Source organism: Mesoplodon bidens, assembly GCF_964165515.1.
Source record: "Mesoplodon bidens genome assembly, chromosome: 19".
Taxonomy (NCBI): domain Eukaryota; kingdom Metazoa; phylum Chordata; class Mammalia; order Artiodactyla; family Ziphiidae; genus Mesoplodon; species Mesoplodon bidens.
The window spans coordinates 42,539,402-42,565,552 of NC_138179.1; the positions used below are offsets into that span (position 1 = coordinate 42,539,402).

The following is a 26,151-nucleotide window of genomic DNA, read 5'->3' on the forward strand; positions in this document are numbered from 1 at the left end:
CCTGACAGCTTTCATAGAAAGAGGCCAGCTTTGTAAAGAGCTGATGGTCCTTGCGGGGGCGGGGGGAGCAGTAGACAATAGCACCATTTCAAGAAGATCCACCCATGCAAGGGCTCCCCCATGCATCTCTTTGGAATCTTGCTTCCTTGGGTGACACACTTGGCTGGTGACTTTCAGAATCCCTGCTCCAAGCCAGGGAGGGGTCAGGGCTACAGAACCTTCCCCACAACAAGCAGGAGCAACAGAATGCTCTCTAGACCTCCTCCTAGAAGCCACACAGCCATCAAGGAAAAAGGAAGAGGGCTGGCCAGAGAACATTAAAAAATATAAAAACAAAAACAAAACAAAAGCAGGACACCAACCAATAGAGACTACAGCTGGCCAACTCAGTGGCCCTGTGCCATACATGGCATCAAGCACTTGAAATGTGGCGAATTAAAACTGAGATGTGCTCTAGGGTTAAAGCTTGCATGGGATTCCCAAGACTAAGTACAAAGATAGAGAATGTTAAACATCTCTCATCAACTTTTAATATTGATCGCATGCTAAAATGGTAATATTTTGCATATACTGGGTAATTATTAAAATTAATTTTACATGTCTCTTTTTTACTTATTAAAATGTGGCTATTAGACCTACACAAATATGCCCCAACTGACTTTTGGCAAAAGTGCAAAAGCAGTTCCATGGAGGCGGGTTGGCCTTCTCAATGGTCCTGGGGCAACCAAACATCCCCAGGCTAAAAGACAAACCTTACCCTAAGCCTCACTCCTTCCACTGAAGTTAACTCGAAATGGGTCATGGACTTACATGCAAAATGTAAAACAATAAAATTTTTAGGAAAATAACAGGAGATCATCTCTGGGATTCAGGACTAGGCCAGGAGTTCTTAGACCTGACACCAAAAGCAAAATCCATAAGAAAGGGGAGGGTGGGAGGGAGGGAGATGCATGAGGGCAGGGATGTGGGAACAGATGTATATGTATGACTGATTCACTTTGTTATAAAGCAGAAACTAATTAAAAAAAAAAAAAGTGAGAAATCAGAGTACAGGGAGGCTGAGGCAAATTTGGTGAGAGGAATACCAGAGAAAAGAGAATTATGTAGAAAATTATTCATTCATGGGGTCATAACTTATTGAACTGTATACTTCTGGTGTGTGTAAATTAAATACATGTAATGAGTTGTATGCAAATTACACGTCAATAAAGTTACTTTAAAATGTGTAAAAAAAAAAAAAATCCATAAGAAAAAAACCCTGATAAATTGGGTGTCACCAGAATTAACATATTTTGCTCTGTGAAAGATCCTGCTGGAAGGATGAAAAGATAACTACAGACTGGGAGAAATACTTGCACATCACGTATCTAACAAAGGACTAGTGTCCAGAAAATAAAAAGAACTCTCAAAAATGTAACAGTTAAAAAAAAAACGGTTAGAATATAAGCAAAAGACATGAAGAAACATTTCACCAAAGAGGATAAACAGATGGTAAAGAAACACATGAAAAGATGCTCAACATCACTAATCATTAGGGAAATGCAAATTAAAACCACAATGAGATACCACTACACGTATATCAAAATGGCCAAAAAATAAAATAGTGGCCACACCAAACGCTGGTGAGGGTGTGGAGAAACTGTACCACTCACATACTGCTGGTAAAAATGTAAGATGGCAGAGCTACTCTGGAAAACAGTTTGGGCAATTTCTTTTAAAACGAAACATGCAACTACCATACATATGACCCAGCAATTGCACCCCTGGGAATTTCTCCCAGAGAAATACTCGCAACAGCTTTATTCATAAATGCCCCAAACTGGAAACAACCCATCAATGAACTTCCTTCAAAGGGCAGACAGTTAAACAAACTGATCTGTATACACCATGGAATACTACTCAGCAATAAAAAGGACAGAACTACGGATCCATATGATGGCTTGGGTGGAGCTCAAGGGCATTATGCTGAGTGAAAAAGGCCCATATCAAGGTTACAGAGAGTGTGATTCCATTTATATGAAAGTCTTCAGAGACAGAGAATAGAGTAGTGGCTGTGACTATGAGGGGAGTGTATGGGAGCCGTGTGATGATGGAACTGTTCTGTACCTTGACTGTGGTCGTGGTTACACAAAGCTACACATGGGATACAACTGCACAGGAATCTACACACATGTACACACAAATGGGTGCTTGAAAGACCAGCCAGATCTGTGAGTTGTACCCACCTCCATTTCCTGGTCTGCAGCATGTACTATGGTTTTCCACGGGATGCTGCCATCAGGGGAGGTTGGATGAAGGATGCATGGGACCTCCCTGTACATTTTTTGCAACTTCCTGTGACTCTATAGTTATGTCAAAATAGAGTTTTTAAAAACAAGACTACTAGGGCTTCCCTGGTGGCGCAGTGGTTGGGAGTCCGCCTGCCGATGCAGGGGACATGGGTTCGTGCCCCGGTCCGGGAAGATCCCACATGCTACGGAGCAGCTAGGCCCGTGAGCCATGGCCGCTGAGCCTGCACGTCTGGAGCCTGTGCTCTGCAACGGGGGAGGCCACAACAGTGAGAGGCAAAAAAAAAAAAAAAAAAAAAAAAAGACTACTATAAAATTTTAAATTTTATGTGGCTCACATTACATTTTTACTGGACAGTGATGGTTTAGACCCGGCGTCAGCACATAATGGCCCGCTGTCTGTCCTTGTACAACCCATGAACTAAGAATATTTTTTAATAGACTTTATTTTTTAGGGCAGTTTTATTTTAGGTTTACAGAAAAGTTGAGCAGAAGGTACAAAGAGTTCCTAGATACTCCTCCACTCACACACAGCCTTTCCCCTTTATTAACATTTTGCATTAGTGTGGTACATTTGTTATGATTGATGAACCAATATCAATACATTATTATTAATATCTAAAGCCATAGTTTACGTTATGGTTCACTCTTGGTGTTGTACATTCTATGGGTGTTAACAAATGCATAAGGACATGTATCAGCATTACAGTGTCACCCAGAATAGTTTCACTGCCCTAAAAATCCTCTGTGCTCTATTCAACCCTCCCTCTCCTCTAATCCTTGGCAACAACAGATCTTTTTTTTACTGTCTCCATAGCTTTGACTTTTCCAGAAAGTCATATAGTTGGAATCACACAGTCTGTAGCCTTTTCAGATTGGCTTCTCTCACGTAGCAACATGCATTTAAGTTTCCTCTATGTCTTTTCCTGTCTTGATAGCTCATTTCTTTTTAGCACTGAATAGAATTCCCTTGTCTAGATGGACCAGTTTATTTCTCCATTCACCTACTGAAGAACGAACATCTGTTGCTTCCAAGTTTGGCATTTATGACGGAACCTGCTACAAACATCCATGTGCAGGTTTTTAATTGAAGAATGGGTTTGAACATATTTAAATGTTGAAAAAGGCAAAAGGGGGGAAATATTTCATGACACATGAAAATAATATGAAATTCAAAGAGTCCATAAATCAAGTTTTATTGGAACCCAGCCACACCCAACTACTTCCATATTGCTAGTGGCTGCTTTCTCTCTATGGGCAGAGTTAAGAAGCTACACAGAGGCTGTACAGTTCAAAAAACTGAAAATACGCACTACATGGTCCTTTACAGAAAAGATCTGCTGACCCCTGAGATGGACAATTACAATCCCCAACTTTGAAAGGCCAGAGAGAAGCAAACCAAAATGATAATAGCAATGCCGAAAGGAATGATGACCATAAATATTTTCTTTATGCCTTTCCTCCCAAATTTCTAAAATATACATATATTACTTTTGTCACTTTTAAAGTAGATTTCCGCAGCATCTTTGCTCGGGCCCCACAAGCCTCTCGGGGGGCTCCTGAACAGACCCAGAGGGCTGCCAGGGCTGGGCCAGGAGGGGCGACTGATATGCCAAGTGATGATGGAAACAGGGGCTTCACAGGGCCCGATTTTGTTTTGCTTTCTTAACTTCAGAGCTGGTACCTCAGCTAGGAGCCTTCGTTCTGTGACCCTGTGCCTCAGCCTTCTCTACAACAGGAGAAGAACAGCGCTGACCACAGGCATTGTTTTAAGGGTTAAATGGTCAGTACCCACAAAGCACGTGCTAGGTTGAATAGTGTCCCCCAAATTCACATCCACCTGGAACCTCCTAATATGACCCTATCTGGCAACGAGGTCTTTACAGATATAATCAGTTAAAGATCCCAAGATGAGATCATCCTGCACTGAGAGTGGGCCCTAAATCCAAGGATTGGTGTCCTTACAAGAAGAGAAGCCACATGACGATGGAGGCAGAGATTGGAGGGGCGCAGCCATGAGGAATGGCTGGAGCACCAGGAGCTGGCAGAGGCAGGATGGATCCTCCCTGGAGCTTCAGAGGGAGCAAGGCCCTTTAGACACCTTGATTTTGGACTTCTGGCCTCCAGAACTGTGAGAATCCCTCTCTGTTTTTCTAAGCTGCCCAGTTTGCAGTCCTTCTTTATGGCGGCCCCAGGAAACTAACACAAAGCACTTAATATCTGGCTGGCACACTGGTAGGTGCCATAAAAGTGCCACTTTTATTTTTATCATCCTGGTAAATGACTACCATTTGCCTACTCTGTGCTGAACCTTTTCGAAGTGCTTTTGCTCTTCGCCTCTCTTTGGCTTCACAACGGACCCATTTCACAGATGAGGAAACTGAGGCAGAGAGATTAAACACCTCGCCAAGCTCATGCCCCAGGGATCACGTGGGACTTGGTTCACATCTGACTGCAGATCTTGCCCAGCCCAGCTGGCCTGCCCCTTCCCTCCCAAGACAGTGTGTCTGAGCCAACAGCTGCCCTAAGTCTCACACCAAGGGACTGGGCACTGTCGAGACCCAGCCTGAATTGCCTGGCAGCCCCTCCAAGCTCCTGGAGGCAGTGGCAGCCGCCCATCAATGCGTTTCTAGAGCTGCGGGGCAGACAGTGAAGGGCCATTCTCCTCCCCAGGCAGTGCCTGGCTTCCCTGCCTAGCAGTGAGGCTCCCAGGCAGGTCCAAGGGCTCAGTCCCACCAGCTGCCCTTCTCGGAGCGGCTTCCTTTGGACCACTGCTACCAGCCATCCCCAGGCACAGAGATGGGGAGTGACGGGTGACTGCCACCTTGGCTGGGGGGGCTTGGAACAGGCGGGCGGCGGGTGTGGAGGGAGAGATGCCGGCACAGAGCCTGCCGAGTGCTACAGAAACATAAGACAAGATTAGTCTTAACGACGCACAGAACAGATTGCAGGGTGTCGGGAGATGGGATGTTTTAAAGAAATAAATCTCAGCTCCCGGTTACAGAAGCACAAACAAACCCAAACAACAGATCTTTGGAAGCTGCCAGCTTCCTGGCTGCCAGGCTGCTGCTGGGGGCCCCGAAGGGGTGAGGGTGGGTGTTCCAGGAGCATCCTCAGGACATCAGGGGGACCCGGGGCACCCGGGCTAAACCAATACTGAGTTACCTCAGATATATCTTCCTGAAATTTGGGGGGTGGGGGTGCACCCCCCAGCGCCTGGCCATCCTATCTCTCACCAACTCTTGGCCATGCCACCTCCTAAATCTCTCTGGAGCCCACACTCATCCCCCAGCATTCCGTCCCACAGCTCCTCTCCGACCATCGTCCTCCCTTCCTAGGCGGCTGCAGCCCCAGGACCTTCCCTCACCCCTTCCCCAGTCCCACTGCTGCTGGAATGGCCTCCAAGGACATTCACTGGTCTAGCCACTGGCCACTCCCTGTTGCTCCCCCCTTCATCTTTTTAGGGTCCCATCCTTCTGGCTCCCCTCTTCTCAGCCTCCCATCCCAGAGGTGGGAGAGGGTTCTTATTTGCTTTAGCTACTATGGGTGGGAAGGGGTGAAAAGCGTCTCCCTCGTTTATATCACACCCCCCCCCCCGACCCCGTCTCCAGGAGTGAGTGGCTCTGGATGAATCTCTCACTCCTGCAGGCTTGTCCACTTCCCCTGAGATGGTTGGACAGAAAAGGAATGGGGCAAGGCTATTTATGAAAACCGCCCAAAGCAACTAGGAATCTCATGGCATCACATAACCTGCCCCGAACCAGGCTTTGGGTGACCCAGAATGACACCCTCTGGGTCCCTCCTGGCAGCCCCCCATCAGTGATACTCAACACTTGGACCTGGCCCACCAAGCTCATGGGCTCCAGGTCCTTCTCAGAGGCTGGATTCTCCCCAGAGCAGGGCCTGTTATACCAATGACAACGAGAAGGTATGAATAATTCAGCCTTTACGGCTGATACTCTGGTGTCACAGAGCCTTTTCCTCCTAAAGGCAAAAAGCACTTAAGCTGCCATTTATTTCAGCCTGGCTCCCTCTGCGGGGTGGGCGCCGTCATCCGTTGTCGCCGTCCCTCCTCACTGGCTTCTGCTTGTGACCCCTCCTGTCACCCACCCCCTAGTAAGCCAGCCCCTGCGTGGGTGGGGGGGGAACACCTGTTCAGTTTTCTGGTCTTTTCCCCTTTTTCCCTTGACAGAGCATTTTGAGGGGCTACTCTTTGCCAGGAGTGTGACTACTCCCTCCATCCCCCTCACAAGCACTGTTTCGTCTGGACCTGCACTGTCCAACACAAAGCCCTTGCCGCCTGTGGCTACTGAACTTTAAATTCAGTGAAGATGAATAAATTAAAAATCCAGTCGCTCAATTGCCAGAGCCACATTTCCAGGGTTCCACAGCCACATGTGGCCAGTGGCTACCACATGGGACAGCGTTCATCACCACGGAAAGTTCTATAGAACGGCACTGGTCCAGGTGACAGGTAAGTCTCACGGAAAAGCAACAGCACAAGGCGGCATATGTTAAATGCCACACAAATGAGACGCCCGGGGAAAGCAGCAGGAGCTCTGTAGAGCGAGCAGGGGTCACGGAGGAGACCGAAGTCTGGCTGGGGTTTCAGCAGGGGAGGGGAGAACATTCCAGCTGGAGGGAGGCTGGGGAAGGGTGAGCCTGCTGGGGCCGGCTGGCCAAAACACCACGTGTGTGGGAAAAGAGGAGAGGACAGGAGGTCAGGAGGCAGGTGAGCATCAGAGCAAGACCCCAAGGGCAGGCAGCCCGCGGCCCCCTGGCGCTGTACCCGGCTCTCCTGGACCCACGTCTGGGCTGGCTGGACCACTGCACCAATGAAGCCATGGTGAGAGTCCCTGCGTGGCAAGGCCACCCAGCTCGTTCTGTAACCTGAACGCCACCCTTCACTCGGGATGGCCGCCCCAAGAACACACACCAAGAATGACAAAGGAGGGGATGAGAGAGGGGAAACACAGCACACATTTACCCTGGGGGTGGGGGCACCGATGACAACTCTGGGGACGAGGGTGGCAGACCATCAGCATCAGCTTCATGGGAAGGACCTCACAGGGTCTAGGAGGTCTTCTCATTAACAAGCTTGCAAGGGACTTCCCTGGCAGACCAGCGGTTAAGACTCTGTGCTCCCACTGCAGGGGGCACGGGTTCTATCCCTGGTCGGGGAACTAAGATTCCACAGGCCGTGCGGCACGGCCAAAAAACTCCCAAAGAACAAAAATAAAAAAACAAGCATGCAAGACAGTGGACAAGGGTGAGCCAGTCTAAGCTGTGTGTGGGTTTATGATTAATATAACCACACTGTAACATTTTTGAAACATGAGAAAAGAAAAAGATTACTCGTAACCACGCTATCCTAACGTATTGGCACAGCTTCCTCTCAACCTGTGCTGTCCAATAGAGTGATCACATGTGCCACTTAAATTTATCTCGATCGATATCACATAAAATAAAAAATGCAGTGTGTCAGTCACACTAGCCACCTTTCAAGTGTTCCCTAGCTGAGCAAGCCAGTGGTGTTATCTCGAAGGCATAGATCTGGAAAATTCTAGTGGGCAGCACTGCTTGGCCCACCTCATTCATGCATCAGGCCTTTCCATAGATTTCAATCAAAATGTGCACATCATTTGCTACCTGTTTTGTTTGTGATGCACTATAAATTTCCATGCTGCAGCACAGCCTTTATAAATACACATTCTTCTGTCTGGCAGTACCGAGGTTCTGAACATTTTGGGGAGTCAGAGGGTGCTCCCTCCTCAGGAAATTGCACACCCATGAGCACACATACAGGAAGTGGTGTAAGACTTCAGGGGGCTCATGGACCCCTGTTAAAAATCTCTTGACCTGGAAGATAAACTGTAATGGATGGGTCTCCTTTTCTAGATTCTTCCCCTTTTTCCTCCATTGTAAAGAACAGCATGATGAACATCTTCATGCAAATGTGCTTTATTTCTGAGTTTAGATTATTTCTTAGGACGAGTTCCGGAAGAGACCTTTTGATTTAGGGAGTGGGAGCTGTGTTTCAGCTCATACATATTGCCACACACTTCCCCAAGGGGGAGCAATTGACACGCCACATGGGGGTCCACATGCAGGTCCTGTTATATGACACCCTCATCCAACTGGCCCTTGAGACTGGGTACCTCTCAGGACAGAAGTGAATGATGGGATGGCCACTTATCTTGTCGGTGGTCATCCTCACCTTCATCTCAATCCAAAGCCTTGATTTCTGACACTGTGGAATGTACGGGGCTGAGAGCCACAGACCCTAAACCCTGCTTGTATAACTCAGATCTCCATGGGAGGAGGGTCCATGATGACAAGTCAGCAGCACAGCTCTCCTTGTCCACCCATTTCCCAAGTCCTTGGACACTCATATAGTCAAGGATTTCCAGCCATCACTGTGACGGGGCTGGTGGGGTGGCTATGGCAGTTGGCCTTGCCATCTAGGGATGAGGCTGTGCCGGGCTATACCCCGCAGGTAGCACACGAATGGACACTGCCTTTCTAACCATTCAGCCCTTCTGTGAACTACCAGCCACATAACAAAACGTTTAGGGGACTCTCGGATGGGGGCTGCTTCCCCCTCCTCGCCCATCCCCAGCCTCAGGCTCAGCCTTCATGTGTAGTTCTTCAGTTCTGCCACCAGAGGGATCCCATGAGCCAGCCTGCCCATTCCCCTCCCAGGGAGCCAATTCCCAGTTAAATTAAGGGCCTCTTCTCCAGGAGCCGCTATGAGTGCATTCAAGTCCTCAAAGACAAGCTCCCTGAGGGGTGTCTGGTCCAGCAGATGCCAGTGCTCCAGGACCTCGCCCCAGATGCCCTCTGCCTGAGGCACAAGGCCCACACCTCTCTCCCCGTGCTCCCTACCCCAGCAGCGGTTCTCATACCTGGCAGCACTTTGGAAACCCCTGGGGAGGTCAAACACTGCCCAGGCCCGGGCCCCATCCCAGCCATTCTGGTTCAATCAGTTTGTGTGTGGCCTGGGCATCAGGAGCCTTCAAAGCTGCCTGGGGCATTCTCATTTTTCGCTGGGCTGGGAAGCCCTGCTCTATAGCACCCAGTACTACTGACCATTTAGTCCCAATTTCCAGGCCCATCACAGGGCAGGAGCTGTGGGAGGGAGGGAGTGGAGGAACACCAGCTTTGCTTCCAGGTCTCAGATGCGGTGGGGAGACGAAACTGCAACTCAGCTCTGAGAGCAAAGAAGCAAGTAAACATGAACTGCAGGGACGGCCTGGCAGGAAATGTAGATTCCAGGGCCCACCCAGCCCCTTTTGAAATCACATCTGTTTTTTTTTTTTTAAGCTCCCAGCAACCTGTCAAGCACGGCTGGGTCAGGAACCAGGGTACCTCCCTGTAATACCTCTCACATTCCGTCTCAAAGCCCGGCTGTTTCCACATCAGCCCCTGACTGAAGCACACGCTCCCGGGAGGCAGGGAGGGACCACACTCATGGCCATCCTGCCCCAGCCCAAAGCCTTAGCTGAATTGGACTGATTGGGCCAGAAAAGCAAGCAATATGGAATTGTTAGAGCTCCACGGCGAGGGAAGGAGCCCCCTGACAACACTAGTCTTCCGAGCACGTCTTGCAGCTCTAAGCAGAAACATGACCCCTAAATTAAATTGGGTGGAGCAGGGATCTGGAAGGTAAAAGTAGGGTTCCCAAAGCATGACCACAGAAAGGACTCATCGTGGGGCAGCCAAACTTTCACACCTGACAGACGCCACCCAGCTTTAGCTCAGGAGTCTGCACTCGATACAGAATAATGCTTCCAAATCCAACTGGAGGTGGAAATTGTTGGGAATATTAGCCAGACACAAAAACGGAGTGCTGACACACTTGGATGGACCTTAGGGAAGGAGCCAGACACAAAAAGACACAAGTTGGATGATACCATTGAGGTGAAATGTCCAGAACAGGCAAATCCATAGAGACAGAAAGTGGCTGAGGGAGGGGGATGGGGAGTGACTGGTAGTGTGGCACCAGCAGGGGGAGCGCTGACAGAGCCCCACTGGCAGCGGGGACCCAGGCGTGGCTTTGAGTTATGTTCTCAGCCTGGTTTCCTGGTGGGAAACAGCACACGGCTCAGGGAACCTCATGGGGCACTGGAGTCCTCGACTACAGCTGACCGCTCCCCTTACGTGCACCCTCCAGTACTTGAGATGGATGTTATCAGTTTACCCTTGGGCTTTAATGGGCCACATCTTACTGAGGGGAAGAAAACAGGAATGAATCCATCTCAAATTCCTTCCGGCTGAAGCCAGCAAAGCATTCTGCGTTCCTCCGCCCTACTCCTTTTCTTCTGGGATTACATCAGTTCATGTGACCTTATGTGCTCTAGGTCTGGTGTAGACCCAGCAGGGTTCGAATCTGACTCAGCTCCTAAATTAGCTGGGTGACCTCCAGCAAGTTCCTTAACCTCTCTCTGAGCCTCGCTTTCCTCTTCTATACACAGGGATTGATGTTAGCACCTACATCACAGGGTTTGGGATGGATGGTTGTGAGCATAAAAAGAATTAATCCATGGCACACATGCCCAGTGCCCAGGCAAAGCTCAGACCATTCACACTTATCACATGCCCATCTCATCTCATGAGCTCAATAATTGTGTGCTGACTGTTTGATTATGTCAGCGCTTACTATCATCACCATTATTAGCCTAGAAATCTAATGAGAACAAGGACCACAGCCGAGCATGAGAAGGGGCGGCAGAAGCCCCACACCTGCCCATCCCAGGCCTGCCCCAGCTGCTCTGGGTTAGCCCAAGCCTGTGGTTCATAAGCCTTGTGCACACCTACCTCTGGGAGGCCCTGAGGCCCCCTGACGACGCTGTGTGGTGGCCGCCATGTGACTGCAACAACCCTCCCCAATCAGGCAGGGGGCAGGTCTCACTGCTGCCCGTCCTGGTCCCTGCCTGGGTGGCCAGTGAGCCCGCCAGTGTGCCCAGGCATCTGGTTCCCCGGGGCTCTGGGGCTGTACAGTAAATGCTGCCAACTTCCCCCAGGGTTGTGTTCCAGCCTCTTACAGCTTGAGGGTGTGAGAAGTAGAAAGGCTAGGGACGCCTCTGGCGGGCTGGGCCACGTGCCTGGCTTGGCCCCAGGTAGAGCACAGAGCCTGGCTGGGGACCAGGCCTCCCCCACAAGCCTTCGGCCACCACCCAGGCCTCCCTGAGTTTGCCTGGGGGTTGTGGGATAACCGACCATCTCCTCCAGAGATGAGCACAAAAGACACCTGGACTCCTGGGGCCTGGCACCAGGGGGGTTATGGGGCCAGTCAGACCTGGCAGGGAATGTTTAGTCCTAGGGAAGGGGAGAGAAAAGGCAGGGAACCCCCAGCCCCCCTCCCCCGGACTGTGCATCCATCACAATCCCCTAGGGTGGTGTGAAGTGAGGGGACAGCGTGCAGAGGCTCTGGTGCCTGCGGGATGGGATGCAGGCATCCGCAGCGCTCAGTGAGCAGAGCGGGGACAAATGCCACTGCCCTTGGCTCCAGAGAGGCAGTGGGGGGTCAGGAACTCACCCGTTCTCGCTTTCCAGGAACACGGAGCTGCTGCTCTCTGCGAGGGCGGCGCTGATGGGCGAGAGGCAGAAGGGTGAAGAGAAGGCCTCTGAGTCCGAGTCAAAGGAGCTGGCTCTGCTCACGCCCTCGGCCGACAGCTCCAAGGAGCCCTCCTCCTCGCCCGCCTCGGGTCGCGGCTCCCGGCCCTCTTCCGTCCCGTTCTGCGAACTGACCGCCGACAAGATTCCGGAGTCGCTGTGGGCCGGCTGAGAGGCCAGGAGGGAGCTGTCTGTCCCCAAGCCCAGGGCCAGCTTCTCCCCGTCCTCGGGCGAAGGGCTGACACGCTCGGGGTCTCGGATGCTCTGGGCCACCACCAGGATGTCCTCATCTCTGGGGATTAGGGTGGGCCTGGGCTCCATGGGGGACGGTGGGTGGGGGGCCCCCGAGCTCTGGGTATGCCGGCCCCGAGGGCGGGGTGCCTTGCGCACGGGGGAGCTCTCGGGGGTGATGTAACGCAGCGCCTCCTCGTCCTGCTTCTGGATCCGGGAGTTGGGGACCCATGCGAGGATGAGCGTAGCCCCCAGCAGTTCATCCTTCTCCATGTACAAGCACAGGTAGCCTAAGAGGGGTCAGGAGCACAGATGGTTAGGGAGGGCCATGCACGAAGTTCCGCTGGCTGGTTTCTCGTAGGAGCCACACCTGGGTTGGTAAAACTGTGGGGCTGTGCAGACTAGCCAAGCTCCAGACACAGCCTGGCCCTAAGAAAACACACCTGAGGGATACAGTTGAGCGCAGGATGAATGAGTGCTGTGGGCATTTTCTAAGCACACACACTTAGCAGATCCAGTGGGCCCGGGACCTCAAGCAGCAGCCCGTCCTGTGCTTTCCCTCCTCCCCTTGTTCAGAGCCCCACCCTGTCCACTGTCTGGGGGCTCCAGAGCTTCCCTGCCTCCATCAGCCTCCCGGTCTGGGCAAGCCCAGGGAATTGGGGAGGAACACAGAGGCCCAGAAGCCCCACTGGCTTCACAGCCTCACCACAGTCTTAGAAGGGATACAGGCAGCAGATTTTATTGTTATGTCCCAAAAAGAATAAATCCAAGATGAGTGGCATTTGGGCCTTTTCCAGTTGGCTGTGGCTTCTTAGCATTTCTTCCTTACCACTGTTTTGGAAGAGGGGGCCATCTCGATGTCATGCCCTGCACTGCTGACAAAAATGAGAAGAGCGATTCTCCAAGGCCGCCGGCAGTGCGTGGGTGGGCTCTTCGGGCCCCTGACTGCTCAGTCTGGGGAAAGGTGGCCTTTCCTCCTGCAGCACCTGCCATTTCGGGGTGTCCTGACTCCTGGGCCTGTTGCACCAGGTTCCCAGGCCTCCTGGTTTCTGTTCTGAGAAGCCCCTGGGGCAGGAACTGGGGTTCCTTTCATGCCCCAGGGCTCTGGCTCAACCCAGAATCCTTAGCCTGGCTCCCATTTCCAAAAGAGGTGGGGGGAACTCCAGGGCTGTCAGCCAGTTATGCAGAAGGATAACATTCGGGTGACGCCAAGTGTCTCCACACCCGCAGATCACGTGGCTTTGGGTTGGGAAGGGAGCCTGAGACCTCTGGCCCCCCCTCCCTTGCCTCCCATCACAACAGGATGATATCAGAAGCCCTCCAAAGGCTGCTGCTATTTTTTTTGTTTTATGCCCAGAACATGTAACACCCTCAGACCCAGGCCCAGAACCTCTGCACCTGGCACCCCAAGTCCTCGGAGTTGGTCCCGTGGTCAGGCGTCCACAGGGTCAAGGTGACATGCCACCCAGAGCCTGCACCCCCTTCTAGAGCACACTCCAGGGACCAGGACCCTGGAATCCCCTGCCCTCACAGTTCAGAGTCTGCTTCCAGGGCCTGCTCGGGGCTTCCCACCTGAGCTGTATGTGGGGGCTGTGGATGGGGCTTTGGTGTCCCCAGGAGACCACCCGGGGCCCCTGTAGTGCAGGAAAGAGCTGGGGCCGGAAGCCGGCTTTCCTGCTTTGGAACCTGGAGGGTCTGGTGATTCTAAGTCTGCACCTAACTATCCGGGTGACTGTAAAGATATGCTTATCAAGGCAGGAGGACAGAATACTCTTCAAAGAGTTCATTAGTATAATTTAAACTTGTCTTTTTTTATTAATTTATTTATTCAGTATTTTGTTGACACATAATTTGCATGCATTAAAGTGCCCAGATCTGACTGTAATTCATAATTTTAAATGTATTGGCATCTGATGTGGGACCTCTGTCTGGACTCAGGTGGGCTGCAGCCAGGCTGCAGGTGCACTGGGACTGGGGATACGGAAGCACCTTTCAGCAGCCTAAGGAGGCCACAGGACGAGCCCAGGGCCTGCCCTCACCCCACCTCTACCCCAGGCTGGCATTGGGGAGCACCTCTGAGCACCAGCCTCCTTGTCGGAGAGACAGGCCTGCCCAGGCTCCAGCCACTCTCATGAGGTTGTTGTGCAAATTACGTAAAGCGATACATTTGTCTGTTGCAAGTCATTTGCGCAAATGACAAAGGACCACACAGACCTCTAGTAACACTATCCCATCTTTTCGATGCTTCCTCAGAGCAGCAGGGCTGAGGGACTCAGGTGTGAGTACTGGGCTGCCATAACCAGGTCTAACACCCCCTGCCTCAGAATAGTCACAGTCAGTGACACTCCTGCAAAGAGAATCTGTGCCCACTCCCTTAGTGCACAAGGAAGCTTGATGTTTGGGGGCTCAGAATACAACTGGAGCCCTGGAAAAAATGTAGTTTCTTTCTCTGTGGCTTAGCAAAAGATAGCAAAGTCACCGCCACTACAGGAAAAGTTTCCCACTCCTGGGACCAAGGAAGGCCATGGACTGGAGTGTCCCGGGAATGGCTCAGGGTAGCTCCAGGCTCCCATGTAGAGGGTCAGGAAAGGACCCTCCTCCATCTCCATCCCTGCAGAGTCTAAGAATTTTCTTCCCTGATTTCAAAACAGAGGATTTAAGCACAGAGGGTGTGCAGGATCAAAGATTTCCACGTCCCCAGATTCCTAGGCCTGCTTCATGCCCCACTCAGTCCTCACCCCACACTCTGGACTGCAGGAAGGGACGAGACCACCAAGACTGTCCTGAGGGCTATGTTCCTGCACATGCTCAAGGGGGCCTGGTGGAAAGCCTCTCACTGGGCAGGTTCCTGCAGAAGAGGATGCCCCGCTTCCCTTCTGGTTTCCCTCCCCGCGCACAGGGGGCTCCCTGCTCCCAGAAGCCCTGTAGTGCTCAAATGCCCTCTTCTACTTGCAAATTCAGGCTAATTCCCCTTAAACCGTCCTGCCTCCCCTCCATGAGTCAAAGGTCACTGGCCTGCTTCCCAGATGGGGAAATTAGGGCAAATGGAGAAGTGACGCAGGAGCTTGCTAACTTTAGAGAGATCAGCCAGCTCTCCCCAGGCCTGTGACTCCACAGCCCTCCCCTCCCAGGTCTGTGACCCCAAGCCTTCCTCTCCCAGCATGTGACCCCAGGCCTGTCACCCCAGGCCTCCCCTCTCTGGGCTCACCTGGGTGGTGCTCCCCGAGCCCCTGCAACCCTTCCGGCGGGTGCACGCAGACATTGTTCTTAGAGTAGATGATCTCCCCATCCAGGACGGAAGGGGGCCCACCGCCACCACCGGGGGTGAGGGTCAAGAGGTCTGAGGCTTTGGAGGAGGCCCGGCGAAGGAGGCGGCCCAGAGACATTGCCGGGGGAGTGTTTCCATCCTCTGCACACTTGGGCCCAGGCGGGGCTCTTCCAGACCTGCCTGGGGGAGGAAGAGAGAGAAAAGGCATGGCCAAGGTCATGAACTTGGACTGGGTATCCCTGGGGCAGCATTCTACCCCACACCAGTAGGCTGGAAACGGAAGCTGTAGAACCACAGAAGGGGTCCTGCTAGCACAAGGCCATATGGAGGGTGAGCTGGGTTCTCAACAGTGGCGCTACGGACACTTGGGGCTGAGTCATTCTTTTTTTTTTTTTTTTTTTTTTTGCGGTACACGGGCCTCTCACTGTTGTGGCCTCTCTCGTTGCGGAGCACAAGCTCCGGACATGCAGGCTCAGCGGCCGTGGCTCATGGGCCCAGCCGCTCCGTGGCATGTGGGATCTTCCTGGACCGGGGCACGAACCCGTGTCCCCTGCATCGGCAGGTGGACTCTCAACCATTGCGCCACCAGGGAAGCCCCGGGGCTGAGTCATTCTTGGTGGTGGCAGCTGTCTTGCCCGTTGTAGGGTGTTTTGCAGCATCCCTGGCCTCCACCCACCAGGTTCCACTAGCACCCCTTTCCGCTATGACAACCAAAAATGTCTCCGGGCATTGCAAATGTCCCCAGGGGGTAAAATCATCCTGTTAGGAACTGGTCTAGGGAATTCCCTGGTGTCTAGTGGTTAGGACTTGGCGCTTTCACTGCCATGGGCCCAGGTTCAATCCCAAGTCGGGGAATTCGGATCCCACAAGCCATGCAGCGCGGCCCAAAGAAAAAAAGAGAGAGAGAACTGGTCTAGAGGAACCTGTTCCCACGGCAGCAATTTCAAAACCTCCAGGACACAGAGTTCACCCCTGTGTCCCTTCCTTCCTGAGATTCTCAGCCATCTGCGGTGCTTCCCAGGGAACATCCTGGTTCTCCTTCATCCTTCCCACCTTTCCCAGCCTTCTCCACCCTCACCTGCCCTGTGTGTCCTCATCATCCCAAAGCCCAGCCTGACGTCCCAACACACGCTGGCTGCCTCAGCTGGGAAGGGGTCACAAGTGATAGGTGAAGGACCCGAGTTAACATACAACTCATTCTTTAAAAAAATAAACTAGAAACCAAAGGATCAGATCCAGAATATATACAGAATTCCTAAAGACTCCCTTCAAAAAAAGGAGCAATATCCCAACAGAAAAAGCAGGCGTTTCACAGAAGTAGAAACAGAAGGACTGAGAACATGAAATGAAAACCCAACACCCGACACACTGGCAAAAAGCAATTTTAATTCCAGCAAAAATGAAACAAAAGCCCAGGCAGCTATGTGAACCAACCAGACGTTACTGTCAATGGGGCTCATGACGGCCGCCCACCAAGCTGGGAGTAGGATGACCACAGGTATGATGTCGCCTGTGTCAATGAAGAGATGTGTGTAAAGCTATTTCCTGGTCAGAGATCATGGATGTCCGAGATTTCAGGCCATGCTGGGCAGGGTGCAGGCCAGCCTCGTGGGGTGGGGTGGCTGGGTGGAAGCGTCGCAGAGGGGCTGCAACTCAAGCTCTCAGGAAGAAACAAAAAAAACTTGAAGCCGGTATGATCAAATTATTGACTGGAAATGGATAGACCAAATGGAGTCTGTCCATATGATGGGATATTATTCAGCCTTAAGAAGGAGGGAAATTCTGACACCTGCTACAACATGGATGGACCTTGAGGACATGCTCAGTGAAACCAGCCTGTCACAGAAGGACAAATATTGTATGATTCCACTTATATGAGGTACCTGGGATAGTCAAACTGATAGAGACAGAGAATAGAAGGGTAGGTGCCCGGGGCTGGGCGGGGGCTGGGGAGTTAGTGTTTAATGGGGAGAGTTACTGTTTGGGAAGATGAAGAAGTTCTGGAAATGAATGGTGGTGATAGTTGCACAACAGTGTACCCAAACGTCCCTAATGCCACTGAACTGTGCAGTTAAAAACGGTTAAGAGGGTAAATTTTATGTCATTTTTGTGGGGGTTTTTTTAGTGGTCTTTCTTTCTTTTTCTTTCTTTCTTTCTTTCTTTCCTTTCTCTCTCTCTCTCTCTCACTCCCCCCTCCCCCCCGCCCCTCCCTCCATTTCTTTATTTTTGGCTGTGTCGGGTCTTAGTTGCAGGACACGGGATCTTTTGTTGCAGTGCGCAGGCTTCTCTCTAATTGTGGCGAGTTGCAGCACACGGGATCTTTTGTTGCAGTGTGCAGGCTTCTCTCTAGTTGTGGTGTGTGGGTTTTCTCTTTCTAGTTGTGGCGTGTGGGCTCCAGAGTGCATGGACTCTGTAGCTTGCAGCACGTGGGCTCTCTTGTTGAGTCATGCGAGCTCAGTAGTTGTGGCGCTCAGGCTGATTTGCCTCGAGGCATGTGGGATCTTAGTTCCCCGACCAGAGACTGGACCCAAGTCCCCTGCATTGGAAGTCGGATTCTTAAACACTGTACCACTGGGGAAGTCCCTCTTTTTTTTTTTGGCCACACCGCGCGGCTTGCGAGATCTTAGTTCCCCAACCAGGGATTGAACCCGCGCCCTCGGCAATGAGAGCATGAAGTCCTAACCACTGGACTGCCAGGGAATTCCCTATGTCATGTATGTTTTACCACAGTAAAACTTTTTTTCCTCTCGCTGTTGTGGCCTCTCCCGTTGCAGAGCACAGGCTCTGGAAGCGCAGGCTCAGCGGCCATGGCTCACGGGCCCAGCCGCTCCGTGGCATGTGGGACCCTCCCGGACCGGGGCACGAACCCATGTCCCCTGCATCGGCAGGCGGACTCTCAACCACTGCACTACCAGGGAAGCCCAGTAAAACCTTTTTGAATAATCAACTGGAGGGGGTTCTCAGGCTAAATTATATTGTTCTTTGCACCCTCTACACTTTGTACATTTACCCTTAAATCCAGGGCTGATTTAGGATGTTCCCTAAATGGAGTTCTTTCTGTGTCCAGTGCTTGGACGGGTTCTTGGGGCAGAGGGCGGGGGCTGGGGGGTCCAGCTGGCTCAGCAGGGTAGGGGTTGTCTCAGTGCTAATTTCCTTCAATGTCCTGGGACCAGGCAGCTCAAGGCTGGATCCTCAGGCCCTTATGGCTCTCTGGGTGTCCCTCTGTGCCCTCTTGCTCTGATCTCCCATCTCTTTGCATATTTCCAGTTGCCTCCACGGCTACTAACTCTCCCAAACACAGCATCCTTCTAACAGTTCCCTGCAGGCCCAAGAGTCACCCTTCCCATTCCTGCGTCTTTACCCAGAAAAATCCATCACTCTCTTCTCTCTCATTGCTGAGGTTCCCAACGTCAGGATGACCTTGAAAATCACTAACCCTGGAGACTCAGGCCCTGCTGGGGTCCTCACCTCCTCAGCCCTGAGCCACAGAAGCCCCTCCATTCTCGGCCATATCCAGGGCCCCGAATCCACCCCCTCTCAGGCATCCCCCATGCCTGAGACACTACTTTCAATGTGGGCTGCAGAATCAAGTGGACCCCTTGGCCCAGGGGACGGCAACTGGTTCTGTAAAGGGCCAGACAGGAAAAATTTTTGGCTCTGTGGGCCCAACGGTCACTGTGGAGACTACTCGATTCTGCCCTGTTGTGTGAAAGCAGACAGTACGTGGGCAGGTATGACCGTGGTCCCGCGAGATTTTATTAAATAGATACTCACGCCAATTCCATATAATTTTGCTGTTACACAAGAAAACTCTTCCAGTTTTTTCACCCATTTAAAAACGTAATAACCATCCTTAGTTTGTGCACTGTATAAAACAGGAAGAAGGCTAGATTTGGTCCACGGGCGATATGTGGCCGACCCCCGGGTCAGACCACTTTCTGGATACTTGGGGCAGGGCTGCTCCTCGCTACCCAAATCCCCTCCGGGCCCACCTCTGGGGAAGTCTTGTGGCCTCCCCAGGTCGAGGGGGCGTCTCTCACTGTCTTAACTACTGAGTCCTGTCTGAACACACAAGGCACATTATGACACTTGACAACCAATGTTCCAAAGAAAATAAATCACACTGGAACCTACACATCAAAATAAGTGTTTTCCTTCCAATTAATCATCTGGTAAAGCTATATTCTTTTATTCTAATGATGACTTCATTCCATTGTCTGGAATATTTTTAGAATTCAAGAATCATTCCAGGATTACAAGATCAGTTAATGAGCCATACAAGAAAAAGAATTCCCTTCTCCAGATCAGCACTGCCCAGAAGACATACAATGAGAGCCTCATATGCAATTTTAAGTTTCCTAGTAGCTGCATTTTTAAAAAGTAAAAAAGAAATGGGGGAAATTCATTTTAATAGTATATTTTTAGTTAAGCCACTATATCCCCTATAGTATCATTTCAGCATGTAATCAGTATGGAAAAATTACTCATGAGCTATTTTACATTCTTTAAATCTCCAGAGTCTGGTGTATATTTTGCACTTAAGCACACCTCAGTTCACATCAGCCACCTTCCAGGTGCTTAGTGGCCTCCTGGGGCCCGTGGCCTCCTGCTGGGTGAGGCTGGGGCAGGTCTGTAGCCCCACCTCCTTCTGGGCCTCAAATGGTATTACTTAGTTTAATCACCCTAAACTCCAGAGCGTGCTGCAAACAACGCTCAGCTGAGTCCAAAGACCACACCATCTTCAAGCTAAGACGGTTTGCCACCATTGAGGATAATCAAAAGAATGTGCTGGAAGCTCTGAAGGAGATTCCAAAATACAAGTTCACAATATAGCGTTTTCCCCCACATCGGCTGTGAAACCCCACTGCAGCTCTGGAAGGTACATTCTAGAAGTGCAGTTTTGCAAATGAGAAAACAGGGGCTGCACACCCCAAGTCAGCCAGTGAGCGGACACACCTGAACATGAGACCTTTGTCTTCTGTGCGTGGAATTCTGGCTCCTACCCCTGCCCCTGCAACCTGGGTGAACAAGGACAATCCCCCAGTTCCACCCCCAGGTTGTTCAGTGCGGGGGACAACGTGCCTCTGGGTAGATCCAGCACGTCTGTTAAACATTAGCCATGAATATTTACTCTCTTCAGACAATGCTCATTTGTTTTTTCAATGTATTTGTTCCTTTGTGAGCCTATTTCATCTCAATTAAAACTGGTTCCCGACCTCTGCTCTCTGTCAAACTAGAAGTGGAGAATCCTTGACCTATTTTTTAAAAGCTTTTTCTTTTTTTAGATTATGAAACATGTTCAGAGAAGTATAAAGAATACATGTCCCTTAACTCACACCATCCAAAAATAATCTGTGTATTTTCTACTATCTTCTGTGTCTATCTTAACAAAACAAAACCACCCACTGGAATTATACCATACCTTTCTTTCAGTTATAACATACATATATTTTCCCATGTGATATAGGTTGAAATATGTCCTCCCCAAATTGGTATGTTAAAGTTCTTACCCCCACACCTCATAATTCAACCTTATTTGAAAGTAGCTTCTATACAGAGGTAATCAAGTCAGAATTAGGTCATTAGGGTGGGCCCTAATCCAGTGACTGGTATCCTTTAAAAAGAGGGAGTTTGGAGATAGACACGGGTGTACAAGGAGAATGCAATGTGAACATGAAGACAGCCATCTACAAGCCAAGAAGAGAGGCCTCAGAAGGAACCAACTTTTCAACGCCAAGATTTCAGGTTTCCAGCCTCCAACACTGTGAGAAAATTAATTTCTGTTGCTTAAGCCACCCAGTTTGTGGTACTTTTTATGGCAGCCACAGAATACTAATACACCACATTATTAACTAATTTAAAAATTCAAAATGTCAACCCTCCATCTTGATAGCTATAAATAAAAAGGATGCACCATTCTTGAGCCAGCCACCATCATTAGATATTTGGTTTCCAAATAGTGGCTACTTAAATAATAAACTTTACATTTTATACATAAATCTGTACCTGTACCCTCATTATTTCCTTAGGACAATTTCTGGGATTCCTGACTATTTCCTTAGGAGGAAAAACTGGACCCCTGACATAATGTCCAATGGATTTCCAAAGAGGTATCAGAGTTTTAGGGATTTGAATCTGCTAATTTGGTCATTGGAAAATGGTTTTCTGATAATCAGTTCACTTGAGCAGGTTCTCCTATGTTTATTAAACATTTGTGAATTGTCTGTTGGTGTACTTTGCCAATTTTTCTGCTGAGGTGTCAGAATTCTTATTGATATGAAAGAACTCTCTATATAGCAAAGATCTTAATCCTTTGCTATTGTTGCTGCATGTATGTTTTTCCTAATTTGTTATTTGCCTTTTAATTGTATTACTCATTTTGAAATACAGAGGTTTTAAACTTCTAGGCAAATTGATGATAACTTTTCCTTAGTGATTTCTTTTTATCACTTTTACACTTTATATCATTCATCTCAAGCCAAAGATCCAGTCATCACTGGCTTATATTTTCATCTAATTTTCTTATGATGTCCATAGTCAATGAACTACTTTTGATATTTCAAAAAGCCTAATTCAAAGTGTACATTTACCTGAAATGGCCACACGTGTTAACTATTCACCAGCTCACTGAACGAGTGTTTATGTTGTTTTTATCGCTATTTCCTGTTTTTACTGTGTACTGTTACTTGATAAAAATAGGGACATCAATATAGCTTAATAAAGCTGGGGTGTGTGTCATGTAAAATCTTACGGGAAATTTAAAAGGAGGGGGCCCTTAGCAATAACCCAGAGACCTGTGTGGCCTGGTCCGTGCTCTGGTCTGCACCCTCTCGTCTTCTCCTACATTGCACACGTGACGGACACACACGGTTCTCACACTACCAACACATTCCAGTGAGAACCACTCTCATTACAGGCCGGCTTGTACTGTAAACCGGGCTCTGCCCATCGGCAGCTGAGATGGTGACTGAGCCCAGCCAGAGCTGCCCTCCTCGGGCCCCAGCCATTCCAGGGGCCCACCAGCCACAGCTTCCTCATTTGAGCCAAAGGGAGGAGCCTAGAGCAAGCTCTCCAAACACACCTTCTCTGCCTGCATCCCCAACCCCTGCAGTACTTGCCCCTCGAATCCCCCTTACTGCCTTATTTTGCTTCTGTTTAAAGAGATGGCTTGTTGCTATTTACAGCGCAAGGCCCGTGGGTCCAGAATGCCTCACACACAGCGGGTCCTGCCAGGGGCCCCTCACCTCCGTCCCTGTGGGGAGCGACGATCACCTGTCGTCCTCTTTACCACGTGGGACCACAGTCGCCCCCAACACAGCCCCCAGCTCCACCATCACAGCTCGCGTCCTGTAGCTGACCACCGTGGGGAAGGCAACGACCTGCGAGTCAGCAGAGGCTGGGTTCCTTGCTCAGTGTGAATTTCTATTCGGCTCCCACCATCCGAGTTGGCAGTGTCCTAATTTGGCAGTTCTATCCGAGTCCTCCAGCTGGTGAATATAAATCTGAGTTTACCCCCCACCCTGTCAGAAGAAAGGGAAGGAAAAGAATCCCAAAGAGCACAGTTGCTGCCAGGCTACCTCCCAGATGAGAATGGAGGCCCTCCCCACCCAAAGCCCAGGACAATGCCCTTGGGGTGCAGTTGCCCCACATCAAGCAGGGCCTGCTAAAAAAGCACAGCTCGACTGAAACACCACTGGTGCCCAGAGGCTCCAAGGTCATCTGATTCAGTGCTTCTCCAAACCAGGGGGCTTTAAGAAATTCATTGGGCAAATCCCTACACTGTGACCCAGCAGGTCTGGGGGAGAGGGGCGCCCAGGTGACACCATCCCCATTTGAGATGGGGAACCATTCACCTACTGCTCCCCTCCACCCGCAGAGGAAGGTGGAGAGTTGGGCTCTGGCAGAAGGTAGACCAGCCCCTCTGACGCTCAGGCTGTACTATCAGCACAAATGAATGACACGTCAGTGGCTGCCCAGGGTCACCCCCCTCTGCATCCCCTGGTTTGTCACCAGTTGGGTGTTCAACAGGATGAAGGGGTGGGTGTTGGGTGGATCCAAGGCTGCAGAAGGCCTCTCCTCACTGGCAGCCAGGGACCTATCTGTCACTGGGTTAATAAACATGGCTCTAGCCCACATGTCACCCGGAGTAGAGGAACGTGCATGCAGCTCTGTGTCCAGGGACGTGGACTGGAAGCAGCAGGTCTGGAGAACTGCCTGCAGAGACACCCTGAGGGGAGGGCCCTGGGCTTCAGTGCCCACTGGTCTGGCAACGAGACTTGACTAATCGTGGTCTGGCCCAGGGCAGCTCTCTGTGTACCTGCCTGTCCTTCAGGGGTGTTCCAACGTACCCGGGATGGTGGGAAGGTTAATGGTCAGAGTCGTGGGGCTCCTTCTTCACAGATAAGCCACAGACGTGCAGAGACAGCGCCCCGCTCCCCTAGGGTCTCTAGACCCACCTGACCAAAACCCCGTCTTGGGAAGCAACGGGCCCCTCTATACTATCATTTAAGTCATCCTCCTAGATTTCTAAGGTCTAGCCGTCCTGGACCTTCACTGCCCACTGCTGGGATCGTTCCCTGTACGCCGACCACTGCCCTGCTGAAGCTGCGTCCAGAGCGGAGCACAGGTCTGGGCTTCCGATGGGCAGTTGGGCGGAGAGGAAGAAGGCCAGAGGCTGGGGGAGGGCTGGGGAGGGGATTCGGTGGAGCAGGGTAGGGGCGAGGAGGGCCTGCCCCCAGCACCTGCTCCCCTCACTTCCCTGACCAGCTGCATCCCCTGCGGAGCCCAAATTGCATCCCTCTCCCAGCCCCTCTGTTGGCTGGCTCTCGGGCTTCAACAGTTTGCCTGAGAGGGGAAAGGTCTTGGCCTTGGGGCCCCAGGCCCCTCCTCCACCCAACCCTGCCTTCATGCCCCACCTACAGGCTCTGTGGGCACCCTCTGCACACGTGCCCCCCTCCTGACCCTGAGGCTACGTCCTAACTGGGCGCTCCCACGGGATTTAACAGGCTGGGGGCAGGGCCGGGGATGGGGCTAGAGAAACAGGGGCAGCCTGGGAGGGGCACCCTGCCTCCTCCAGGGCACTCATGGGCTCTGTGGGGGGCATGTGACTGCTCCACAGCAGGGTCCACATCACAGCCCGCAGGAGGCGCAGCTGGAAGGTTTCTGGGGAGCACTACATAAGGGGCAGGGCTCTGAAGGAAACAGTGGAGGCGATCCTTAAAGGATGTCAGGGCTGGGGCTCAGGCCAAGGAAGAGGGTGATGTCCAGGCACAGAGGAGTGCTGATGCCTCCAAGGGGCATGTAAAACAGAGGGGAGACTGGTAGGGAGGGCGGCAGAGCTAATCAACGGCCTGGCGCCTGCACTGCGGGCTGGGATGACAGGGGCTGTCTGGAAGACGCCACCAGGAGAAGCAGCAGCAGGTGCACAGGGAAAGCTCCCAGCCAGAGGAGCAGGCCCAGGTGGAGAGGAGGGAAGAGTCCTGGGAACGGATGGGGGTGATGGCCGCGCAAGGATGAGAATGCATTTAATGCCGTAGAACTGTGCACTTCAAAGTGGTCAATATTCAAAATCTGCTGTGTGTACTTTACCACAATGAAAAAATAATAATAGTGGAACTTGAAGAGGGTATATGGACTCTCCGTACTTCCTGCTCATTTTCTGGTAAACCTAAAACTGTCCTGAAAAATAAAATATATTAATTTTTTAAAAAGACGCTTGGGACCAGGAAGCTTGCACCCAAAGAGGCCAGGCTGAGGTGGAATCGTGTGGATGGAGGCAAGGAAAAGGACAGGGAGCTCGAGGCCGGCAACAAAGGGAGCTCTGGTCCCCGCACTGACAGCAGGCTGCCAGCAGCAATGCCAGGGCCTGGCAAAGACCAAACAACTTGATGGGAGATCTTCCTAATGTCCTTGAATCCATAAGACGCACGACCTTGAATGGTTCTTGATCCGATGTGCAGAGCAGTTTACACCCATTACCTTAGGGACCCGGTGTCCTGCAGGGAACAAAGATCCCCACCTCCCTGGGAGACCAGAAAGCTGTGCTCCAGAAAGGCTGCCGGGTACAGAACCCAGAGCAAGCAGAACACCCAGGTCCCCTTCACAGGTCTGGGGCCTTTCTACGGGCCAGACTTATTCTCCTTATTACCCAGATAGAGTAGGGGACCAGGGTACATAGCACAATCGTTAAATGCCATCAGCAGAGATCCTAAAACACACAAAACCAGTGAAGCCTGTAGCCAGAAAACAGCTATCTGACTTTTCACAACTCTAGTAAGGACTTAGAGTTAATTGAAATCAAAATAGCAGCTCAAGATGCTCAAAGCACTTTGTACAAATATCATAAATCCTCTCCCCAAATTCTGAGAGATGAAGGTGGATAGAGAAACAGCTCCAGGTAGATCAGTGACAATGATTAAAAAGCCCCATTCTCCTCGAATGCGTTCACTTAATACCATTACTTTAAAATGGTTATGTCTTCATCAATATTGTTGATTTTAGATGATAAGTTCCTGAGTCCAAGATACCTCTGAGAAGATCCTTTTATGAAGGGCCTACCAGAATGCCATTTTCAGTAGAGTTCCAAATGCCATGTTTTTGTTGATGGAAAGGAGAGCGATGCCAACCTGGCAGTTGGTACAAGGAATATAGAGATGGAGTCAGGCCAAGATCTGGAATGTGCATTAGCTTGGGTGTACAAAGAAAAAGGGCAATGATTTTAAAAGGTATGAAATAAAAATGCCAGAGCTG

The 26,151-nt window shown here is 51.0% G+C and overlaps 1 protein-coding gene across 8 annotated transcripts in view; it reads right to left on the reverse strand.

Moving 5' to 3' along the window:
* The window catches only part of TBC1D16 (TBC1 domain family member 16), an 85,614-nt gene that overhangs the window by 52,911 nt on the left and 6,552 nt on the right, over positions 1 to 26,151 (reverse strand). For all 8 annotated transcript variants that reach the window (XM_081219481.1, XM_081219478.1, XM_081219477.1 and 5 more), the window contains exons 2-3: positions 15,343 to 15,582; positions 11,827 to 12,424 (exon numbers count right to left, since the gene is read on the reverse strand). In XM_081219481.1, coding sequence (XP_081075607.1) covers positions 11,827 to 12,424; positions 15,343 to 15,520 — 776 coding nt within the window. In that variant the 5' untranslated portion in view covers positions 15,521 to 15,582. The remainder of the gene's footprint in view (positions 1 to 11,826; positions 12,425 to 15,342; positions 15,583 to 26,151) is intronic.